At 41.2% G+C, this 23,750-nt stretch overlaps 1 protein-coding gene across 1 annotated transcript in view; it reads right to left on the bottom strand.

The window, feature by feature from the left end:
• Positions 1 to 23,750, bottom strand: part of KAT6A (lysine acetyltransferase 6A) — a 646,904-nt gene that overhangs the window by 450,633 nt on the left and 172,521 nt on the right. Inside the window, 1 exon segment of the mRNA XM_053719413.1 lies at positions 12,704 to 12,839. Within this exon segment, the coding sequence (XP_053575388.1) occupies positions 12,704 to 12,839 (136 nt within the window).

Raw genomic sequence — 23,750 nt, forward strand, 5'->3', positions numbered from 1 at the left:
GACACATTGGCTTTCATACATATAGAACATAGCTTATCTGATGGTACAGACATGTTAAACAGGCTTAAACTTGTCAACAAAGCACAAAAAACGTTTTAAAATAAAACCGTTACTGTCACTTTAAATTTCAAACTGAAAACACTTTATTACTGAATATGTGAAAAAGTATGAAGGAATTGTTCAAAATTCACCAAAATTTCACCACAGTGTCTTAAAGCATTAAAAGTATTGCACACCAAATTTCAGAGCTTTAACCCTTAAATAAACGGAACCGGAGCCGTTTTTACATTTAACCCCTATACAGTCCCAGAATGAGGCTCTGTCTATAACTAGAAAGGCCCCCATCTGAAAAAGGTGTCCAACACAGTGCCTGCCGTTTTTCTAAACGTTCCCCAAGATTATAATACCAATAATTAGTTAGAATCTGCATAATATGCCTAGTAAAGGAATTGTTTTAGCCCAGAAAAATGTCTACCAGTTTTTAAGCCCTTTTTGAAGCCCTTTATTCTTTTATGTTTAACTAAGAAAATGGCTTACCGGTCCCCATGAGGGGAAATGACAGCCTTCCAGCATTACATGGTCTTGTTAGAAATATGGCTAGTCATACCTTAAGCAGAAAAGACTGCTAACTGTTTCCCCCAACTGAAGTTACTTCATCTCAACAGTCCTGTGTGGAAACAGCAATCGATTTTAGTTACTGTCTGCTAAAAATCATCTTCCTCTTACAAACAGAAATCTTCATCCTTTTCTGTTTCAGAGTAAATAGTACATACCAGCACTATTTTAAAATAACAAACACTTGATAGAAGAATAAAAACTACAAAAAACTCTTAACCATCTCCGTGGAGATGTTGCCTGTGCAACGGCAAAGAGAATGACTGGGGTGGGCGGAGCCTAGGAGGGATCATGTGACCAGCTTTGCTGGGACTCTTTGCCATTTCCTGTTGGGGAAGAGAATATCCCACAAGTAAGGATGACGCCGTGGACCGGACACACCAATGTTGGAGAAATCATGTTCTGCTTCAGTATGTCACAGTACATGTTGGCATTCATGGTTCCCTCAATGAACATTAGCTCCCCAGTGCCGGCAGCACTCATGCAGGCCCAGACCATGACACTCCCACCACCATACTTTAATGTAGGCAAGACACACTTGTCTTTGTACTCCTCACTTGGTTGCCGCCACACACGCTTGACAACATCTCAACCAAATAAGTTTATCTTGGTCTCATCGGACCATAGGACATGGTTCCAGTAATCCATGTCCTTAGTCTGCTTGTCTTGAGCAAACTGTTTGCAGGCTTTCTTGTGCATCACTTTTAGAAGAGGCTTCCTTCTGGGACGACAGCCCTGCAGACCAATTTGATGCAGTGTGCGGCATATGGTCTGAGCACTGACAGGCTGACCGCCCCACCCCTTTAACATCTGAAGCAATGCTGGTAGCACTCATACGTCTATTTCCCAAAGACAACCTCTGGATAGGACGCTGAGCACATGCACTCAACTTCTTTGGTCGACCATTAGGCCTGTTCTGAGTGGAACCTGTCCTGTAAAACTGATTTATGGTCTTGCCCACCGTGCTGCAGCTCAGTTTCAGGGTCTTGACAATCTTCTTATAGCCTAAGCCATCTTTATGTAGAGCAACAATTATTTTCTTTAGATCTTAAGAGAGTTCTTTGCCATGAGGTGCCATGTTGAACTTCCAGTAACCAGTATGAGAGAGTGTTTGAGCGATAATACCAAATTTAACACATCTGCTCCCCATTCACATCTGAGACCTTGTAACACTAACAAGTCACATGACACCGGGGAGGGAAAATGGCTAATTGGGCCCAATTTGGACATTTCCATTTAGGGGTGTATTCACTTTTGTTGCCAACGGTTTAGACATTAATGGCTGTGTGTTGAGCTATTTTGAGGGGACAACAAATTTACACTTATATAGGCTGTACATACTACTTTACATTGTAGCAAATTGTCATTTATTTAGTGTTGTCACATGAAAAGATATAAAATATTTACAAAAATGTGAGGGGTATACACACTTTTGTGAGAGATACTGTGTTTTTGTATGTGTGTATGTCACTTGCTATCTTTATTTGAAAAAGAAGGCATTTGAGCTTTTTATTTCAGACTCTGGACAGCACTTTTTTATTGGTGGATGAATTTATCCACCAATCAGCAAGAATAACCCAGGTTATTCACCAAAAATGGGCCGGCATCTAAACTTACATTCTTGCATTTCAAATAAAGATACCAAGAGAAGGAAGAACATTTAAAGGGACAACCATAGAATTGTTTAGGGCTGCAACTAACGATTATTTTCATAATCGATTAATCGGCCGATTATTTTTTCGATTAATCGACTAATCGGATAAAAAGAGAATTAATAATAGTTTTCTATGTTTTAAATAAAATCCACATAATGAGTGTTACAAATATAAACTTCAGACTAAAACTTTACATTAACACAACTGTTTCTTCAATTTTTAAGCAGCGGAGCACAGTTTTATTATTAAACAAAACAAAACCACAAACTGTTTGAAAAGAGGTAGAACTAGAAAGAGTTAGACTATCACTGTTAATAACATTCTGTTATTCACTCTTTCAGAAACTTTGCATTGAAATGCAAAAATCTCAACATGTCCACATGCTTCTGGCTAAGGCTGGTTCTCTGTTTGCAGCTATATTTTCTGCAGCAGAGAAAAAGGCTGTCGAGGTGTATAAGTAGGGTTTTGCCAATTTCACCAAAGTGGGATATTTATCTTTGTTAGCTCTTCACCAATGCTAAGTGTTTTCTACCTTGGCAAGGGGCCTCTCAATAAAGTAACCCTTGACTTCATTCTAACATAAAAATATCTTGAATATCTATATGCAATGGTAAATAACCAGCTATAAGGTTAGGGGAAATATCTAGTCCGCTCTAAAAATAACGAATATATACTTTTAAAGGTTGAATCTGGTACATATTATCACAATTTATAAAAAAACTAGTCCTAAAGCCCGTTCACACGGGCCGTGTTGTGTTATGTTTTATATTCATTCTCTCTCTCTCTCTCTCTCCTTCACTTGCCGGTCCTCGCGCTGCTTTGTTTCACCCCTGCGCGTGCGATCAGCTGTGCTGCCGGGTCCTCGCGCTGCTGTCGGGTGGGTGCGCGTGCGATCAGCTGCAAGTGTTTGTCTAAACTGCGCATGACGGCTTCAGACAAACTCTTGTCTTTTATAATATAGGATATAAAAAACCAATAAAAAACAAAATCAGAAGCGCTAAGGACTGTATATCAATAACAGGACAAAGCCTTACACATTTATTTATACAGTACATATAATCAGCAATAGCAAGCAATACACTAATAATTGTGCAAACAGATAATAGTGCACATCAATTTAAATAACTCATCAATCTAGGGGCAAGGTGTAAACAACAAGCTTGGCACTATATCATGAAAAGCATAGTTCCAAATCACCAGATTTAATATAAGCAATCCAAATGATGACTATTATATCTGGATTGCACATAAGCCAGGGGTAGTTGTAAACGTATACTGTCCTGAAAAGTAGACGTCTGTAGACATCCTTTAGGCTAAGGACATAACTCTAAAACACAATACCATATGCAGGAGTTCATTGGAGTGAAGCAGCTGGTATTGTGCACAGACCAACTAATTGCAAACCAACTAATCGATTATGAGATTTGTTGACAACTATTTTCATAATCGATTATTATCGATTATGATGATTAGTTGTTGCAGCTCTAGAATTGTTATTGTTTTAAAAGATAGATAATCCCTTTATTACTCATTCCCCAGTTTTGCATAACCAACACAGTTATATTAATGTACTTTTTACCTCTGTGATTACCTGGTATCTAGGAACCTTCTTCCAGCCCCTTGATCACATGACTGTGACTGTTTATTATCTATTGTCTTAAATTTAGCATTGTTTTGTGCTAAATCTTAAATAACCCCCTGTGCCTGAACACAGTGTTATCTATATGGCCCACGTGTACTTTCTGTCTCTTTGTGTTGAAAAGAGATTTAAAAAGCATGTGATAAGAGGCAGCCCTCAAAGGCTTAGAAATTAGCATATGAGCCTACCTATGTTTAATTTAAACTAAGAATACCAAGAGAAAAAAGCAAATTTGATTATAAAAGTAAATTGGAAAGTCAATTAAAATTAAAAGTCCTATCTGAATAATGAAAGTTTAATTTATACTTGACTGTCCCGTTAATAATAGGAGGAAATTAGAAAGTTGCTTAAAATTGCATGCTCTATCTGAATCAAACAATTTGGGTTCAGTGTCCCTTTAAATAAAAAGGAAACCCTCCTAATGTTCAAAATAGTTAATTAGCATTCGCTAAGCTATGCATGCTAATTAACTATTTTAACTATTGCTAAATATAGCTTTACATATTTCAGATTAGGTGTCCCACATTCACCTGTAATATGAGAAAGGGGGGTGGGATAAGCGCTCTATATGGGAGCTCACCAGATACGGATGTCTGTTTTTATTCTATTAGTTTAAAGAGAATAAAGCCAAGTGATATATAAAAGGTTTTAATGAAAAATATGTATTATTCATATGTGGATTTCGTAGTAATGAATACCATAATATACACTATACACAGATGGTTAAAAATACATATAAGATGCCGGCATCAATTGAGTTAAAATATAGCTGAGAATTAAGCTATATACATTCAATGTATCTATTTAAAAAACAATAAATGCAATATTGTAGCATAAGTATCTAAAACATAAATATAGCTTTGATTAGGCAGAGATGTAAATAAAGGCAATATATCGATCAGCCAAAAAAACAGTATAGTAACAAAGAGCTAATAATGTCAAACCGCTCTTGTATCTGGAGCAAATATCGAGTGAGTCCAATCTGTTAGCCGTTAGTAGCAGTTATGAAAAAACAAGCCGTGAGCTGTGTGCATCACGTGACCTGACTAGTCAGAGTCCTCCAATCCTGTGAGCCAGAGGTAGATACAAATTTGAAACAAGAAAGTCTCAATAGAAAATAGACACTTTATATCCCTAGTAATACTTGCAAGTGTCAGACGAGTTTTTCGAAAAGTCAGTGATGACAAATCTTCAACTGTTTGAAACAGCTCAATGTCGATCCGTCTTTCTCCTCCCCAATATATATAAAATTTCTTCTTTAGAAGTAGGTTCCGGCCTGTGCAATATCCGCTGTGTATTGTAGATGATTTTTCTATGCAGCAGAGAGTTATTACTATAATGCAGATATAATGCAATCGATGGGCACACAGGAATTACTCATACATCTACCTCAAAAGCTTTCAAGGAGGTAGAAATGAACCTGTTTTTTTTGTGCCGTGAGAAGGAAAGGTTATAGAACAGCACTGAGAGAAAGTCACACACAGGGATTAATCATATATCTCTCTCTATTTTTATCATAGAGGTCGAAATGAACCTGTGACTAGTAACATATGACAATCAGTGTAAAATAGTATGTAATAAAAGTAGTTTTTCTTTCAGTATCCCACATTCACCTAAAACCTTACGTGTAGGTGGAATTCTAGGTTATATTATAACTATTCCAGTTTGCCTATAATTACTATACCTAATATAGGGTTAATATTGGGATTAATTTAATATTTACTCTTTACTCTGAATAAGGATCTTTCCACTACTATTTTCTCAAAACTATACCATTGCTAATTAAATTCTGCATGAATGGAAATGTTTAAGTTTTTCCCATTTTTAAAGTTGATACTAATAAAAGTTTTTTAAGTTGCACTCAAACATCACATTATAATTGAACACAAATTATTATAGCAGTTATGATACTGTAGAACCCATGAGCGCTGTAAACATGTATCGTTTGAGTAGGTTCTACCAAGTAAATTAGTAAGCTCCTCCTAGCAAATGCCGACACCGGAACAGAAGAAAACCTCAAAATAGAAAAAATGGCTGCAGATGAATGAGCGGAGTAGGACAGTGTGCGCTTGACTCTGCAGCATGAGTGGGGAGTTTGCCGTCTTAACGCTTGCGCTGCCAGAGTGAGCCACAAGGTGCATTATAACCAGGAGCACAAAGTAAAAATGTTTCAAAACATCCAAAAGCCCCAAAATACAACATGCCAATAAAGTTCAAGCATACACCAAAAGTACAGTACCACAACACTGCCTTCTTGTCCATCAACTAATAAATTCTTATCCTGCCCCTCAAATTACTCTTAAAGTGAAATACACATGTTCACAGGTATACAGCCCCTGTACAATGATACGGTCTTTGTTTACCTCATATTTGCCCTCTGACTATGATATAGCGTACATGTTAAAAACATAATTTATGCTTAGCAGATAAATTCCTTTCCTTCCAGATAGGGAGAGTCCCCTGCTTCATTCCTTACTGTTCGGAAATACAACACCTGGCCACAAGGAAGAGACAGACACCCCAGTCAAAGGCTTAAATATCCCTCCCACTTCCTCATTACCCCAGTCATTCTGCCGAGGGAACAAGGAAAAGTAGGAGAAGCATTAGGGTATAAATGGTGCCAGAAGATAAAAAAAAATTGCAGACCACCCACAGACAAGAAAAAACGTGTGGGGCCGTGGACTCTCCCTAGCTGGAAGGAAAGGAATTTATCTGGTAAGCATAAATTATTTTTTCCTTCATAAGATAGGGAGAATCCACGTTTTCATTCCTTACTGTTGGGAAAACTATACCCAAGCTCCAGAGGACACTGAATGAATAACGGGAGGGAACAAAAATGGAGAGGCGGACCCTATTCTGAGGGCACCACAGTCTGCAAAACTTTTCTTCCGAAAGCTGCTTCAGCCGAAGCAAAAACATCAAACTTGTAAAATTTTGAAAAAGTATGTAAGGAGGACCAGGTAGCCGCCTTACAAATCTGATCCATAGAGGCCTTGTTCTTAAAGGCCCAAGAGGAAGCCACTGTTCTAGTGGAATGAGCCGTTATTCTCTCAGGAGGACGATGTCCCGCTGTCTAATAAGCTATGCGGATGACACTTCTTAACCAAAAAGATAAGGAAGTCAAAGTAGCCTTCTGCCCCTTACGCTTCCCCGAATAGACAACAAAGAGGAAGATGGTCTAAACTCCTTAGTAGCCTTAAGATAGAACTTCAATGAGCTAACCACATCCAAATTGTGAAGAAAGCGTTCCTTCGATAAAGAAGGATAAGGACATAAGGAAGGAACCACAATCTCCTGATTGATGTTGCGATCTGACACAACCTTAGGAAGAAAACCTAATTTAGTATGTAAAAACTGCTTTATCTGCATGAAAAATCATATAAGGGGGCTCACATTGCAAAGCAGATATCTCAATCTCAATAGCCAATAAAAAGAGAACCTTCTAAGATAATTTAATGTCAACGGAATGCAGTGGCTCAAACGGAGCCTATTGCAAAACACGAAAGAACAAGATTTAGGCTCCAAGGAGGAGCCCCAGATCTAAACACAGGTCTGATCCTAATCAAAGCCTTAAACAAAGGAGCTCAGCCAGTCTCTTGTGCAATAAAATAGACAGGGCCGAAATCTGTCCTCTCAGGAAACTAGCAGAAAGGCCCTTCTCCAGCCCATCCTAGAGAAAAGATAAGATCCTGGCAACCTTAACTCTGTGCCAGGAAAAACCACGCTCTTAACACCAGAATAAGTAGGTCCTCTACACCTTGTGGTAGATACGCTAAGTAACTTGTTTTTTGAGCTTGAAAAAGAGTATACATGACACTCAGAGAAACCTCTCTGGGCTAAGACTAAGCGTTCAATCTCCACGCAGTCAGCCTCAGAGAATCTAGATTTTGATGAACAAATGGACCTTGTATCAGCAGGTCTCTGCGACAAGGTAACTTCCACGGAGGAGATGAGGACATCCCCACTAGATGCGCAAACCACATCCTTCGCGGCCACGATGGAGCAATCAGGATTACTGATACCCGCTCCTGTTGATGCGGGCCACCACTCGAGGAAGAAGCAGTAATGGAGGTAAAAGATATGAGTTCGAACCTCTAGGGCACTGTTAGTGCATCTATTAGATCTGCTTGAGGATCCCTCATCCTCAATCCGTACCTGGGCGGGAAGCCATGAGATCTATCTCCGGCGTCCCCCACTTGCCTTCAAGGCCTTGAAAATTGCCCGTAGTTCCAAAATATTGATCGGGAGTGAGGAATCCTCTTGAGGCCACAACCCCTATGTCTTCCTGGCACCCCAAACAGCTCCCCATCCTGATAGGCTTGCATCCGTAGTCACAATCTCCCAGGATGGTCTTAAGAAGCATGTCCCTCGGGACAGATGACCTGGACAGAGCCACCAAGAGAATGATTCTCTCGACCAGCTGACTAATACAATCTGTTGAGACAGATCTGAATGATCGCTGTTTCACTGCCTCAGCATGAACAATTGTAACGGTCTGAGACGGAACCTGGCAAAAGGAATGATGTCCATGCAGGACACCATGAGACCAATCACCTCTATACACTGAGCCACAGAGGGACTTAAGGAGGTCCGGAGGGGAAGACATGCCGAAGTTAGCTTGCAACGTCTCTGGTCTGTTAGAAATATCCTCATGGATATGGAGCTTATTATAGTACCCAGGAATTCCACCCTGGTATTTGGGATAAGAAAACTCTTTTCCAAGCTTATCTTCCATCCATGTGATCGAAGAAGACTCAGAAGGGACTCTGAGAATTCTTCCGCAAGACGAAAGGATGGTGCTTGCACCAGAATATCGTCCAAGTATGGGGCTACTGCAATACCTTGAGTTCTGGCAACGGCTAGAAGAGCCCCCAGAACCTACGTAAAGATTCTTGGAGCAGTAGCTAGGCCATACGGAAGAGCAATGAACTGGAAGTGCTGGTCCAGGAATGCAAGCCTCAGGAACCGAAAGTATTCCCTGTGGATTGGACCATGAAAGCAAGCGTCCTTGAGATCTGTAGTGGTCATAAACTGGCCTTCCAGAATTAAAGGAAGGATGGACCTTATTGTCTCCATCTTGAAGGGAGGGACACTGCGAAATTTGTTTAAGCACTTTAGGTCCAGAATTGGGCGGAAAAGTTCCCTCCTCCTTTGGGACCACAAAAAGGTTTGAATAAAAACCCTAACCTCTTTCTTTGATAGGCACCGGGACAACAACTCCTAAGGAGGATAGATCCCGAATGCACCCTAGAAAGGCATCCCTCTTTTCTGGTCTGGTAGACAGATACGAGAGAATGAATCTGCCCCTTGGCAGATGAGATTTAAAGCCTATCTTGTATCCCTGAGATATCACCTCTAGAACCCACGGATCCTGTACGTCCTTGAACCAGGCGTCTGAAAATAGAGACAGTCTGCCCCCTACACGATACGATCCTGGATCGGGGGCTGCCCATTCATGCCAATTTGTTTTTGGCGGGCATCTTATTCTACTTGGATTTATTCCAGGACTGAGACGGCTTTCAAGTGCTCTTGGGTTGCTTGGAGGAGGATTGTTGTTGTTGGGATTTGTCAGAACGAAAATTAGAAGATTGTTGTCCCTTAGACTTTTTATCTTGTGGTAGAAAGGAACCCTTGCCTCTGGTAACCGTAAAAAAAATGGGGTCCAGGCCTGGACCAAATAAAATCTTTCCGTTGAAGGGAAGAGAAAGGACTAGAAGTCATATCTGCAGACCAAGACTTCGACCAGAGTGCCCGGCGGGCTAGGACCGCAAATTCCAGAGGCCTTTCCATTTAGGCAAATAATTTGCATGTTCGCATAAAAGATAAATTAAGAAGCAATTTTCAGAGCTTTAATTCTGTCTTGAATATCCACGAGGGGAGACTGAACCTCAATGAGTTCCGACAAAGAGTCGCACCAGTAGGTAGCCGCTCCGGCAACTGCAGCCGTCGGTTGAAACAAACATCCTCTTTCTCAGAAAGTTTTCCGTTTTCTTATCCATCAGCTCTCGGAACGAAGAATTATCCTCAAGAGGTATAGTCGTACGTTGACCAAGTGTAGAGATTTCACCATCCACCTTAGGAATGGAGCCCCACAAATCCAGTTGAGAGTCCAGGACCGGGAACAACTTTTTAAAAAGTAGACGAGGGGGAAAAGGAAGAACCAATTCTTTCCTATTCGTTCTCAAAGGGACAGTCAACACTTACTTTAACATGTTTTGATATTGAAAATAAAAAAAACGGAGGTCCGTCTACACTATACCCCTCCTGCCTTGCTTCTGTCCTAATCAGCGTCACTAACTACTCTAATATCCGGTAAATATGGATGCCTTCTTCTTCAACTGATAAGCAAATCAGAATCCAGTCCTCAGACAGAAATTGCACGCGCAATGGGTATAGTGTAGGCGGACCTCCGTTTTTTTTATTTTCAATATCAAAACATGTTAAAGTGCTGTCTGTCCCTTTAATAATGTTCGCCAACTTAACCAGCACAGGAAAACCCAAAAGAACTTTCCTGTCTTCGCAAACTGTCTAATTTAGGCATCATAGGTTCTTTAGGCAGCGCGGCCTCTGGAACCTCTTACGTAGACAGAACCTCCTTTAGATTTAAAATTGAGCACTTTCGTTTTTTTTATTAAAGGACGGTTCCTCCGCAGCAGAAGGTTTAGATGCTAAAGACTCCGACCCAGAAAGTTCACCCTCTGAAGCTACAGAGGTTAACACATCATCGGATAACTAGGACATACTAGCTAAATCCAATAAATATTTAGATGACTCCTGGTCAGGAGAGCTAAGTTTAACCTCTCTCTTGCGTTTGTTAGAGCGAGGTAATGCACTGAGGGCCACAGACACCGCCATTTGTAACTGCGGATTATATGTGCTACAGGGAACTGCATGTGGTAGTAATCTCACGGGGCACCAAGTCCTGAGAGGTAGACGGCTCAGAGGGACTAAGAGCCTTAGCAGGCTTTCTCCCTTCTTAGGTTTTTTTAACGGTGTTAAGGCATGTGGAACATAATTGAGTGGGCGGGAAAACCACGGCCTCCTCACAATATAAACAGGTATGATTTAGTACAGAAGGAATACCTTCTAATATGTAAGAGTCCTCCATAGCTCAGGTTATACCCACAGGGGGACACAAATACAAATGTTTATTATTATAGAAAACTGCACCTTTATACTCCCAATGGCTGGGGCACTCCTTACCACCTCCTAGACCCAGACAGTTAACAGAGGAAACGCTTTCCTCAGGTTCAAGTCTCATCCGGAATGGAGGAAATAAACACAGAGCACACCCGACCACATGGAATGCAAGACATTACACCCCCCCCCAGTTATTAAGAGTACAGTGAAACCTGTTTGTTCCAGCCAAAAACAGTCTATCAGCCCAGGAAAACAAATCACACAAAGCAGCATGTAAATAATTGATACACTGATTAATTAACCCCAACTATTCAATAAACGCCCTTCAGATGATAACTCTGGATCCTATCAAGGTATAAAGGAGCCACACTGTGACCCTGTTATAGCGTTTTATGTGTAAGAATTGAAACAATCTTACCTCCAAGATCCATGCTGTGGAACAGAACACAGCCTCTCAAGTGTGACAGTCTTATAGCAGCGCACCTGACATGGACTTAAGTGAAAGAAAGCAGGCAGTGAAACGCGTCAACACTGATTGCTTAGGAGCGGTTAGCAGTAGTCTGGATGGTTTCGCAGAAAAACTTTCCCTGCATCTCCAGACTCCAACTTTCATCAATACTCTCACTGAGAGGTTGACATGATTAAAACTCCAGTCCTATCTCGAAGGGTAGATACCCTTTTTCAGGACTCTCCGAATCTTCTGACAATTCTCTGCCACCTCCTAACGTGACGAAAGGCAAAGAATGACTGGGGTAATGAGGAAGTGGGAGGTATATTTAAGCCTTTGGCTGGGGTGTCTTTGCCTCCTCTTGGTGGCCAGGTGTTGTATTTCCTAACAGTAAGGAATTAAGCCGTGGACTCTCCCTATCTTAGGAAGGAAATGGAACAAATTCTGTTGTTGTCAATAGTACTGAGGTTTAAAAGCATAAACTGAAGTATGATTTCTAAGTGTGTGCCATTCCCTCCCCAAAAAGACATAGAATCCACAAATTAAATGACAATCATTTCTCATCATGTGGTCAGTCAAACAGAAAATTAGAATTTAAATAATCAACAGCAGATAATTCTATATATTGCCATAATACCTAGATAATGCTTACAAACATGAGATCACTCCCATAAGCGGGCATTGACAGAAAAAAAAAAAAAAAAACACACCCGATTTACCTATATGAAGATTACCTCGCTTACTCATCCCTCATTTTCTAGACTGTCCATCATAGGATGAAGAGCAATGGACATGAACCCTGGTAAGCATTATCTAGGTATTAGGTCAAGATATATAATTTTATACTGTTGATTTCTTAAATACTAATTATCTTAGCCCTACCTAATGCTTACAAGATTAGATAAATACAAAGCAGTACCTCTTGATATAAGGGTGGGCACAAAATGAGAGAAAATAGAACACAAAACAAAGCAAAAACAAACAGGAATATCAAGTAAAAACATTTAGATCCTGAAATAATGTTTGGTTTTTCAAAAATCAAATTCCAAACGCTTCTGGTAAGCATTAGCTAGGTAGGACCAAGCTAATAGAAGTTTGTGAATAAGATTATGCTATGACACACCAAGCCAAGTCTATTTAGTACACAGCTCATTAAGACAGTGTTGAGGAAAAACAGAATATAGAGCTCAGATAACTGGCACTTACGATGCACTTTGTTTCTTTAATCGGTTCTTTGGACGGCCGATGGGGTTGGTATAACGCCGGCGAATCTGAGCAGCTTTTTTGTGAAGTAACTTCCGGCCTTTCTTCCTAGGCCGGCATATTTGACAAATCCACATACCTGGAGAGAATATAGGAAAATAGTGAGACAAGTAAAAGCTTGAATAAGGGATATGAAACCCAAATCTTTTCTTTCATGATTTGGATAGAGCATACAATTTTAAGCAACTTTCTAATTTACTCCTATTATAAATTTTTCTTTGTTCTCTTGGTATCTTTTATTTAAAAAAGCAGGAATTTAAGCTTAGGAGCCAGTCCATTTTTGGTTCAGCACCTCGGTATCGCTTGCTTATTGGTGTCTAAATGTAGTCACCAATCAAGTAAGGGCTTCCCCAGGTGCTGAACCAAAAAATGGCCAGCTCCTAAGCGTACATTCTTGCTTTTTTAAATAAAGATACCAAGAGAAAAAAGAAAAAGTAATAGGAGTAAATTAGAAAGTTGCTCAAAATTGCATGCTCTATATGAATCATAAAAGAGAAAATTTGGGTTTCATATCCCTTTAAAGCACTATTAAAATACAGTTGAGTTGCATTACTGACAAATACATAAGACAAGGCAATAGCACTTACTTTGAAGTTTGCCATTAAAAATTGACTAATTTCACATTTAAAGTTAATTAAATTTTTCCTCCCCTGTATCATGTGATAGCCATCAGCCAATCATAAAACCCATATAAAACCCATATATGTATAGATGTTGTACTCTTGCAAAAGCTCACTAAGATCTGGTGCCTCAAATTGTGTGTATATAAACACTATGCACGTTTTGCTAAGTAAAACTAGAGCTTTTTTGTTTTGTTTTTTAATTGTATGCTTTGTCTCAATGAAAGTTTAATTTTGACTTGTGTCCCTTTAAAGAGACACTGAATTTAAAAGTTCTAATCCCTTATAAGAAAAGTGCAGTATTTAAACATAATAGTATGAGAAGTATACATTTAAACAAACATGATAAGCTGTGTGCTTCCTAATAATGACTGCTGGCTGAATAGAGCTAATGTAACATTAAAGGGACAGTGTACTCATATTTTTAAATGTGTTCCCAATTATCTATTTTGTCTATTGGAGTGTATTCAATTGTAAACAAATAGCTCAATCACCTTGATTTTCTCATTTGAAATAGCTTGTTTTGTCTATTGTATCCACACCTGTATTGAACATTTATGAACTTGAGTGGGGGGCTGGGACGGAGGTACTAAAAGGATAATTCTCCATTGTTCTCTCTAAGTATTGGCCTTTAAGTAAGCAGTAATAAAGATGATAAGGCGGAGTTTGTGTAAATAATTAGACAAATGAGGTATTCTCTCCCTACAAGATCAACCCATTGTATTGAGTTGTAGCTTCAGTTAGCAGAAACCACTATTTCATATATAAAAATATACTGAAAGCACAATTTCCCATACATATGCAGCTGTTATAACCACATTAAGAAGAAACAGAATTTATGCTTACCTGATAAATTACTTTCTCTTGCGGTGTATCCAGTCCACGGATTCATCCTTACTTGTGGGATATTCTCATTCCCTACAGGAAGTGGCAAAGAGAGCACACAGCAGAGCTGTCCATATAGCTCCCCCTCTGGCTCCGCCCCCCAGTCATTCGACCGACGGTTAGGAGAAAAAGGAGAAACCATAGGGTGCAGTGGTGACTGTAGTTTAAACAAGAAATTTGAACCTGACTTAATTGCCAGGGCGGGCCGTGGACTGGATACACCGCAAGAGAAAGTAATTTATCAGGTAAGCATAAATTCTGTTTTCTCTTGCAAGGTGTATCCAGTCCACGGATTCATCCTTACTTGTGGGATACCAATACCAAAGCTTTAGGACACGGATGAAGGGAGGGAACAAGACAGGTAACCTAAACGGAAGGCACCACTGCTTGCAAAACCTTTCTCCCAAAAATAGCCTCCGAAGAAGCAAAAGTATCGAATTTGTAAAATTTGGCAAAAGTATGCAGTGAAGACCAAGTCGATGCCTTACAAATCTGTTCAACAGAAGCCTCATTCTTGAAAGCCCATGTGGAAGCCACTGCTCTGGTAGAATGAGCAGTAATTCTTTCAGGAGGCTGCTGGCCAGCAGTCTCATAGGCCAAACGGATGATGCTTTTCAGCCAAAAGGAAAGAGAGGTAGCAGTCGCTTTCTGACCTCTCCTCTTACCAGAATAGACAACAAACAAGGATGATGTTTGTCTGAAATCCTTAGTTGCTTGTAAATAGAATTTCAAAGCACGAACCACATCAAGATTGTGTAAAAGCCGTTCCTTTTTATAAGCTGGATTAGGACACAGGGAAGGAACAATGATTTCCTGGTTAATGTTCTTATTAGAAAACACTTTAGGAAGAAAACCAGGTTTGGTACGCAAAACAACCTTATCTGCATGGAACACCAGATAGGGTGAATTACACTGCAAAGCAGACAATTCTGAAACTCTTCGAGCAGAAGATATAGCTACCAAAAACAAAACTTTCCAAGATAATAACTTAATATCTATGGAATGTAAAGGTTCAAACGGAACCCCTTGAAGAACTGAAAGAACTAAATTTAGACTCCATGGAGGAGTCACAGGTTTATAGACAGGCTTGATTCTGACTAACGCCTGTACAAACGCTTGAACATCCGGTACTTCTGCCAGACGCTTGTGTAAAAGGATAGACAGAGCGGATATCTGCCCCTTTAATGAACTAGCTGATAAACCTTTCTCCAATCCTTCTTGGAGAAAAGACAATATCCTTGGAATCCTAATCTTACTCCATGAGTAACCCTTGGATTCACACCAACAAAGATATTTCCGCCATATCTTACGGTAAATTTTCCTGGTGACAGGTTTTCTAGCTTGGATCAGAGTATCTATGACTGATTCAGAGAACCCACGCTTGGATAGAATTAAGCGTTCAATCTCCAAGCAGTCAGCTGCAGAGAAACTAGATTTGGATGCTTGAATGGACCCTGTATTAGAAGATCCTGCCTCATTGGCAGTGTCCATGGTGGAACAGATGACATGTCCACTAGGTCTGCATACTAAGTCCTGCGTGGCCACGCAGGTGCTATCAGAATTACCGAGGCCTTCTCCTGTTTGATTCTGGCTACCAGCCGAGGGAGAAGGGGAAACGGTGGAAAGACATAGGCTAGATTGAAGGACCAAGGCGCTACTAGAGCATCTATCAATGCCGCCTTGGGGTCCCTGGACCTGGATCCGTAAAGAGGAAGTTTGGTGTTCTAACGGGACGCCATCAGATCCAACTCGGGAATGCCCCATAGCTGAGTCAGCTGAGCAAATACCTCCGGGTGGAGTTCCCACTCCCCCGGGTGAAAAGTCTGACGACTTAGGAAATCCGCTCCCCAGTTGTCTACTCCTGGGATGTGAATTGCAGATAGATGGCAAGCGTGTTCCTCCTCTCACCTGATTATCTTGGTTACTTCCTTCATCGCTAAGGAACTCTTTGTTCCTCCCTGATGATTGATGTATGCTACAGTCAGGATGTTGTCCGACTGAAATCTGATGAACTTGGCCGCTGCTAGCTGAGGCCATGCCTGGAGCGTGTTGAATATCGCTCTCAGTTCTAAAATGTTTATCGGGAGAAGAGACTCTTCCCGAGACCATAGGCCCTGAGCTTTCAGGGAGCCCCAGACCGCGCCCCAGCCTAACAGACTGGCGTCGGTCGTTACAATGATCCACTCCAGTCTGCGGAAGCACATTCCCTGAGACAGGTGATCCTGAGACAACCACCAGAGAAGAGAATCTAAGGTTTTCTGGTCCAGTTGGATTTGAGGAGACTGCATTTCTACCGAGTCTATTAATGTTCCCAGGAAGGGAACCCTTGTGAGCGGGGACAGAGAACTTTTTTCGGTGTTCACCTTCCACCCGTGAGACCTTAGAAAGGCCAGAACAATATCCGTATGAGCCTTGGCTCTGGGAAAAGACGGCGCCTGTATTAAGATGTCGTCCAGATAGGGTGCTACTGCAATGCCCCGCGGTCTTAGTACCGCTAGAAGGGACCCTAGCACCTTTGTGAAAATTCTGGGAGCGGTGGCCAACCCGAAGGGAAGGGCCACGAACTGGTAATGCTTGTCCAGAAAAACGAACCTTAGGAACTGATGGTGATCTTTGTGGATAGGAATATGAAGGTACGCATCCTTTAGATCCATGGTAGTCATATATTGACCTTCCTCGATCATCGGTAAGATTGTCCGAATGGTCTCCATCTTGAAAGATGGGACTCTGAGGAATTTATTTAGAATTTTTAGATCCAGGATTGGTCTGAAAGTTCCTTCCTTTTTGGGAACCACAAACAGGTTTGAGTAAAAACCCAGTCCTTGTTCTGTAATTGGGACTGGATATATCAATCCCATCTTGAGTAGATCTTCTACACAGCGTAAGAACGCCTGTTTCTTTGTCTGATCTGTAGACAGACGAGAAATGTGGAACCTTCCCCTTGGAGGAGAGTCCTTGAATTCTAGAAGATATCCCTGAGCAACTCTCTCTAATGTCCAGGGATCGGGAACATCTCTTGCCCAAGCCTGAGCAAAGAGAGAGAGTCTGCCCCCTACCAGAACCGATCCAGGATTGGGAGCTACCCCTTCATGCTGTCTTAGGAGCAGCTGCAGGCTTCTTGGCCTGTTTACCCTTGTTCCAGCCCTGCAAAGGCTTCCAGGTTGCCTTGGGCTGTGGAGAGTTACCCTCTTGCTTTGTAGTCGCAGAGGTTGAAGCAGGACCGCTCCTGAAGTTGCGAAAGGAACGAAAATTAGCCTTGTTTTTAGCCTTAAAAGGCCTATCTTGCGGGAGGGCATGGCCCTTTCCCCCAGTGATATCCGAAATAATCTTTCAACTCGGGCCCGAAAAGGGTCTTTCCCTTGAAAGGAATATTCAGTAACTTTGTCTTAGATGACACATCGGCCGACCATGATTCAAGCCAAAGCGCTCTGCGCCCCATGATGGCAAAACCAGAATTTTTCGCCGCTAACTTAGCTAATTGCAAAGCGGCATCTGTGATAAAAGAATTAGCCAGCTTTAGAGCCTTAATCCGCTGCAGTAGTTACAGGAATAATGCAGGCAATAGGTTGGAGAAGGAAACCTTGTTGAACAAATATTTTCTTTAGTAAACCTTCTAATTTTTTATCCATAGGATCTTTGAAAGCACAACTGTCTTCAATTGGTATGGTTGTGCGCTTGGCTAGTGTTGAAACTGCCCCCTCTACCTTAGGGACCGTCTGCCATGCGTCCCGCATGGGATCAGAAATGGGGAACATTTTCTTAAAGATGGGGGGGGGGGGGGGGAACAAAGGGTACACCTGGTCTCTCCCACTCCCTATCCACAATATCCGCCACCCTCTTCGGGATCGGAAACGCATCAGTGTATACAGGGACTTCTAGATATTTGTCCATTTTACACAATTTCTCTGGGACCACCATGGGGTCGCAATCATCCAGCGTAGCCAATACCTCCTTAAGCAGCACGCGGAGGTGTTCCAGCTTAAATTTAAACGCTAAGGAATCTGATTCTGCCCGCTGAGAAACCTTTCCTGTGTCAGAAATTTCTCCCTCGGACAGCACATCCCTCACCGACACTTCAGAGTGTTGTGAGGGTACAACAGATAAACCCTCCAAAGCTTCCGATTGCTCATACTCTGTTCTTAAAACCGAGCTATCACGCTTTTTAGGAAAAACTGGCAGTTTGGATAAAAAACCGCAAGGGAATTATCCATGACTGCTGCTAATTGTTGTAAAGTAATAAGGGCCAATGCGCTAGAGGTACTAGGCATCGCTTGCGCTGGCGTAACTGGTGTCGACACATGGGGAGAGGAAGGTGGGCTATCCTCGTTACCTTCTGTCAAAGAATCATCTTGGGCTACATTTTTAAGTGAAACAACATGATCCTTAAAATGCGTAGATACATTAGCACACTTAAAACACAAATGTAAAGGGGGTTCCACCATGGCTACTAAACACATAGAGCAACGTCTATCTGTAGGCTCAGACATGTTAAACAGACTTAGACAGCATTCAAATACTGAAAAAACATAATTTATGTAAGAACTTACCTGATAAATTCATTTCTTTCATATTGGCAAGAGTCCATGAGCTAGTGACATATGGGATATACAATCCTACCAGGAGGGGCAAAGTTTCCCAAACCTCAAAATGCCTATAAATACACCCCTCACCACACGAATAGCCAAGCAGTGGGGTGATAAAGAAAGGAGTAGAAAGCATCAACAAAGGAAATTTGGAAATAATTGTGCTTTATACAAAAAATCATAACCACCATAAAAAAGGGGTGGGCCTCATGGACTCTTGCCAATATGAAAGAAATGAATTTATCAGGTAAGTTCTTACATAAATTATGTTTTCTTTCATGTAATTGGCAAGAGTCCATGAGCTAGTGACATATGGGATATCAATACCCAAGATGTGGAGTTTTCCACTCAAGAGTCACTAGAGAGGGAGGGACTAAAACAAAAACAGCCATATTCGGCTGAGAAAATAATCCACAACCCAAAAATAAGTTTATTTTCACTTTGAAAGAAAAAACTTAAATCAAAAAGCAAAATAATCAAACTGAAACAGCTGCCTGAAGAACTTTTCTACCAAAAACTGCTTCCGAAGAAGCAAATACATCAAAATGGTAGAATTTAGTAAATGTATGCAAAGAGGACCAAGTGGCTGCTTTGCAAATCTGATTGACTGAAGCTTCATTCTCAAAAGCCCATGAAGTAGAGACTGATCTAGTAGAATGAGCTGTAATTCTCTTAGGCGGGGTTTGACCCGACTCCAAATAAGCTTGATGAATCAAAAGTTTCAACCAAGAAGCCAAGGAAACAGCAGAAGCTTTCTGACCTTTCCTAGGACCAGAAAATAAAACAAATAGACTAGAAGTCTACCTGAAATTTTTAGTAGCTTCCACATAATATTTCAAAGCTCTTACTACATCCAAAGAATTCTTAGGATTAGGACATAAAGAAGGGACAACAATTTCTCTACTAATGTTGTTAGAATTCACAACCTTAGGTAAAAATTGAAAAGAAGTCAGCAAAACTGCCTTATCCTGATGAAAAATCAGAAAAGGAGACTCACAAGAAAGAGCAGATAGCTCAGAAACTCTTCTTGCAGAAGAGATAGCCAAAAGGAACAACACTTTCCAGGAAAGTAGTTTAATGTCCAAAGAATGCATAGGTTCAAATGGAGGAGCCTGTAAAGCCCTCAGAACCAAATTAAGACTCCAAGGAGGAGAAATTGACTTAATGACAGGCTTAATACGAACTAAAGCCTGTACAAAACAGTGTATATCAGGAAGTATAGCAATTTTTCTGTGAAATAAAACAGAAAGAGGGGAGATTTGTCCTTTCAAGGAACTTGCAGACAAACCCTTATCCAGGCCATCCTGAAGAAACTGCAAAATTCTAGGAATTCTAAAAGAATGCCAAAAGAATTTATGAGAAGAACACCATGAAATTTAAGACTTCCAAACTCTATAATAAATCTTCCTAGAGACAGGTTTACGAGCTTGTAACATAGTATTAATCACTGAATCAGAGAAACCTCTGACTTAGAACTAAGCGTTCAATTTCCATACCTTCAAATTTAATGATTTGAGATCCTGATGGAAAAACGGACCTTGAGATAGTAGGTCCGGCCGTAACGGAAGTGGCCAAGGCGGGCAACTGGACATCCGAACAAGATCCGCATACCAAAACCTGTGTGGCCATGCTGGAGCCACCAGCAACGCAAAAGACTGTTCCATAATGATTTTGGAAATCACTCTTGGAAGAAGAACTAGAGGCGGGAAGATGTAAGCAGGTTGATAACACCAAGGAAGTGTAAGCGCATCCACTGCTTCCGCCTGAACATCCCTGGACCTGGACAGGTATCTGGAAAGTTTCTTGTTTAGATGAGAGGCCATGAGATCTATCTCTGGAAGCCCCCACATCTGAACAATCTGAGAAAATACATCTGGATGGAGAGACCACTCCCCTGGATGTAAAGTCTGGCGGCTGAGATAATCCGCCTCCCAATTGTCTACACCTGGGACATGCACCGCAGAGACTAGACAGGAACTGGATTCCGCCCAAGCAAGTATCCGAGATACTTCTTTCATAGCTTGGGGACTGTGAGTCCCACCCTGATGATTGACATAAGCCACAGTTGTGATATTGTCTGTCTGAAAACAAATTAACGGTTCTCTATTTAGTAGAGGCCAGAACTGAAGAGCCCTGAGAATTGCACGGAGTTCTAAAATATTTCCAAACCCCTTGTGCTGTCAGAGACCCCCAAACGGCTCCCCAACCTGAAAGACTCGCATCTGTTGTGATCACAGTCCAGGTTGGGCGAACAAAAGAAGCCCCTTGAACCAAACGATGGTGATCTATCCACCATGTCAGAGAGTGTCGTACATTGGGATTCAAGGATATTAATTGCGAAATCTTTGTATAATCCCTGCACCATTGATTCAGCATACAAAGCTGTAGAGGTCTCATGTGAAAACGAGCAAAGGGTATCGCGTCCGATGCTGCAGTCTTGAGACCTAAAACTTCCATGCACATAGTCACTGAAGGGAATGACTGAGACTGAAGGCGCCGGCAGGCTGCAACCAATTTTAAACGTCTCTTGTCTGTTAGAGACAGAGTCATGGACACAATCTATCTGGAAACCTAAAAAGGTGACCCTTGTCTGAGGAATCAAGAAACTTTTTGGTAAATTGATCCTCCAACCATGTTTCCGAAGAAACAACACTAGTTGATTCGTGTGAGATTCTGCCGTATGTAAAGACTGAGCTAGTACCAAGATATTGCCCAAATAAGGAAACACCGCAATACCGTGTTCTCTGATTACAGCTAGTAGGGCACCCAGAACCTTTGAAAAGATTCTTGGAGCTGTTGCTAGGCCAAATGGAAGAGCAACAAATTGGTAATGCTTGTCTAGAAAAGAGAATCTCAGAAACTGATAGTGTTCTGGATGAATCGGAATATGAAGGTATGCATCCTGCAAGTCTATTGTGGACATATAATGTCCTTGCTGAACAAAAGGCAGAATAGTCCTTATAGTCACCATCTTGAAAGTTGGTACTCTTACATAACGATTCAAAATTTTTAGATCCAGAACTGGTCTGAACAAAATTTTCTTTCTTTGGTACAATGAATAGGTTTGAATAAAACCCCAAACCTTGTTCCTGAAGAGGAACTGGCATGATTACCCCTGAAGACACCAGGTCTGAAACACACTTCAGAAAAGCCTTTAACTGGATTTACAGGAATGTGTGAGAGAAAAAAATCTTCTCACAGGAGGTCTTACTTTGAATCCTATTCGATACCCTTGAGAGACAATGCTCTGAATCCAATGATTTTGGACAGATTTTATCCAACAATCCTTGAAAAACCTTAATCTGCCCCCTACCAGCTGAGCTGGAATGAGGGCCGCACCTTCATGCAGACTTAGGGGCAGACTTTGGTTTCCTAAATGGCTTGGATTTATTCCAATTTGAGGAAGGCTTCCAACTGGAAGCAGATTCCTTGGGAGGAGGATTGAGTTTTTGTTCCTTATTCTGACGAAAGGAACGAAAACGGTTAGAAGCCTTAGATTTACCCTTAGGTTTTTTATCCTGAGGAAAAAAACAGAATTTATGTTTACCTGATAAATTACTTTCTCCAACGGTGTGTCCGGTCCACGGCGTCATCCTTACTTGTGGGATATTCTCTTCCCCAACAGGAAATGGCAAAGAGCCCAGCAAAGCTGGTCACATGATCCCTCCTAGGCTCCGCCTACCCCAGTCATTCGACCGACGTTAAGGAGGAATATTTGCATAGGAGAAACCATATGGTACCGTGGTGACTGTAGTTAAAGAAAATAAATTATCAGACCTGATTAAAAAAACCAGGGCGGGCCGTGGACCGGACACACCGTTGGAGAAAGTAATTTATCAGGTAAACATAAATTCTGTTTTCTCCAACATAGGTGTGTCCGGTCCACGGCGTCATCCTTACTTGTGGGAACCAATACCAAAGCTTTAGGACACGGATGAAGGGAGGGAGCAAATCAGGTCACCTAAATGGAAGGCACCACGGCTTGCAAAACCTTTCTCCCAAAAATAGCCTCAGAAGAAGCAAAAGTATCAAACTTGTAAAATTTGGTAAAAGTGTGCAGTGAAGACCAAGTCGCTGCCCTACATATCTGATCAACAGAAGCCTCGTTCTTGAAGGCCCATGTGGAAGCCACAGCCCTAGTGGAATGAGCCGTGATTCTTTCGGGAGGCTGCCGTCCGGCAGTCTCGTAAGCCAATCTGATGATGCTTTTAATCCAAAAAGAGAGAGAGGTAGAAGTTGCTTTTTGACCTCTCCTTTTACCAGAATAAACAACAAACAAGGAAGATGTTTGTCTAAAATCCTTTGTAGCATCTAAATAGAATTTTAGAGCGCGAACAACATCCAAATTGTGCAACAAACGTTCCTTTTTTGAAACTGGTTTCGGACACAGAGAAGGTACGATAATCTCCTGGTTAATGTTTTTGTTAGAAACAACTTTTGGAAGAAAACCAGGTTTAGTACGTAAAACCACCTTATCTGCATGGAACACCAGATAAGGAGGAGAACACTGCAGAGCAGATAATTCTGAAACTCTTCTAGCAGAAGAGATTGCAACTAAAAACAAAACTTTCCAAGATAATAACTTAATATCAACGGAATGCAAGGGTTCAAACGGAACCCCCTGAAGAACTGAAAGAACTAAATTGAGACTCCAAGGAGGAGTCAAAGGTTTGTAAACAGGCTTAATTCTAACCAGAGCCTGAACAAAGGCTTGAACATCTGGCACAGCGGCCAGCTTTTTGTGAAGTAACGCAGACAAGGCAGAAATCTGTCCCTTCAGGGAACTTGCAGATAATCCTTTTTCCAATCCTTCTTGAAGGAAGGATAGAATCCTAGGAATCTTAACCTTGTCCCAAGGGAATCCTTTAGATTCACACCAACAGATATATTTTTTCCAAATTT

Source organism: Bombina bombina, chromosome 6 (assembly GCF_027579735.1).
Source record: "Bombina bombina isolate aBomBom1 chromosome 6, aBomBom1.pri, whole genome shotgun sequence".
NCBI classification, from domain to species: Eukaryota; Metazoa; Chordata; class Amphibia; order Anura; family Bombinatoridae; genus Bombina; species Bombina bombina.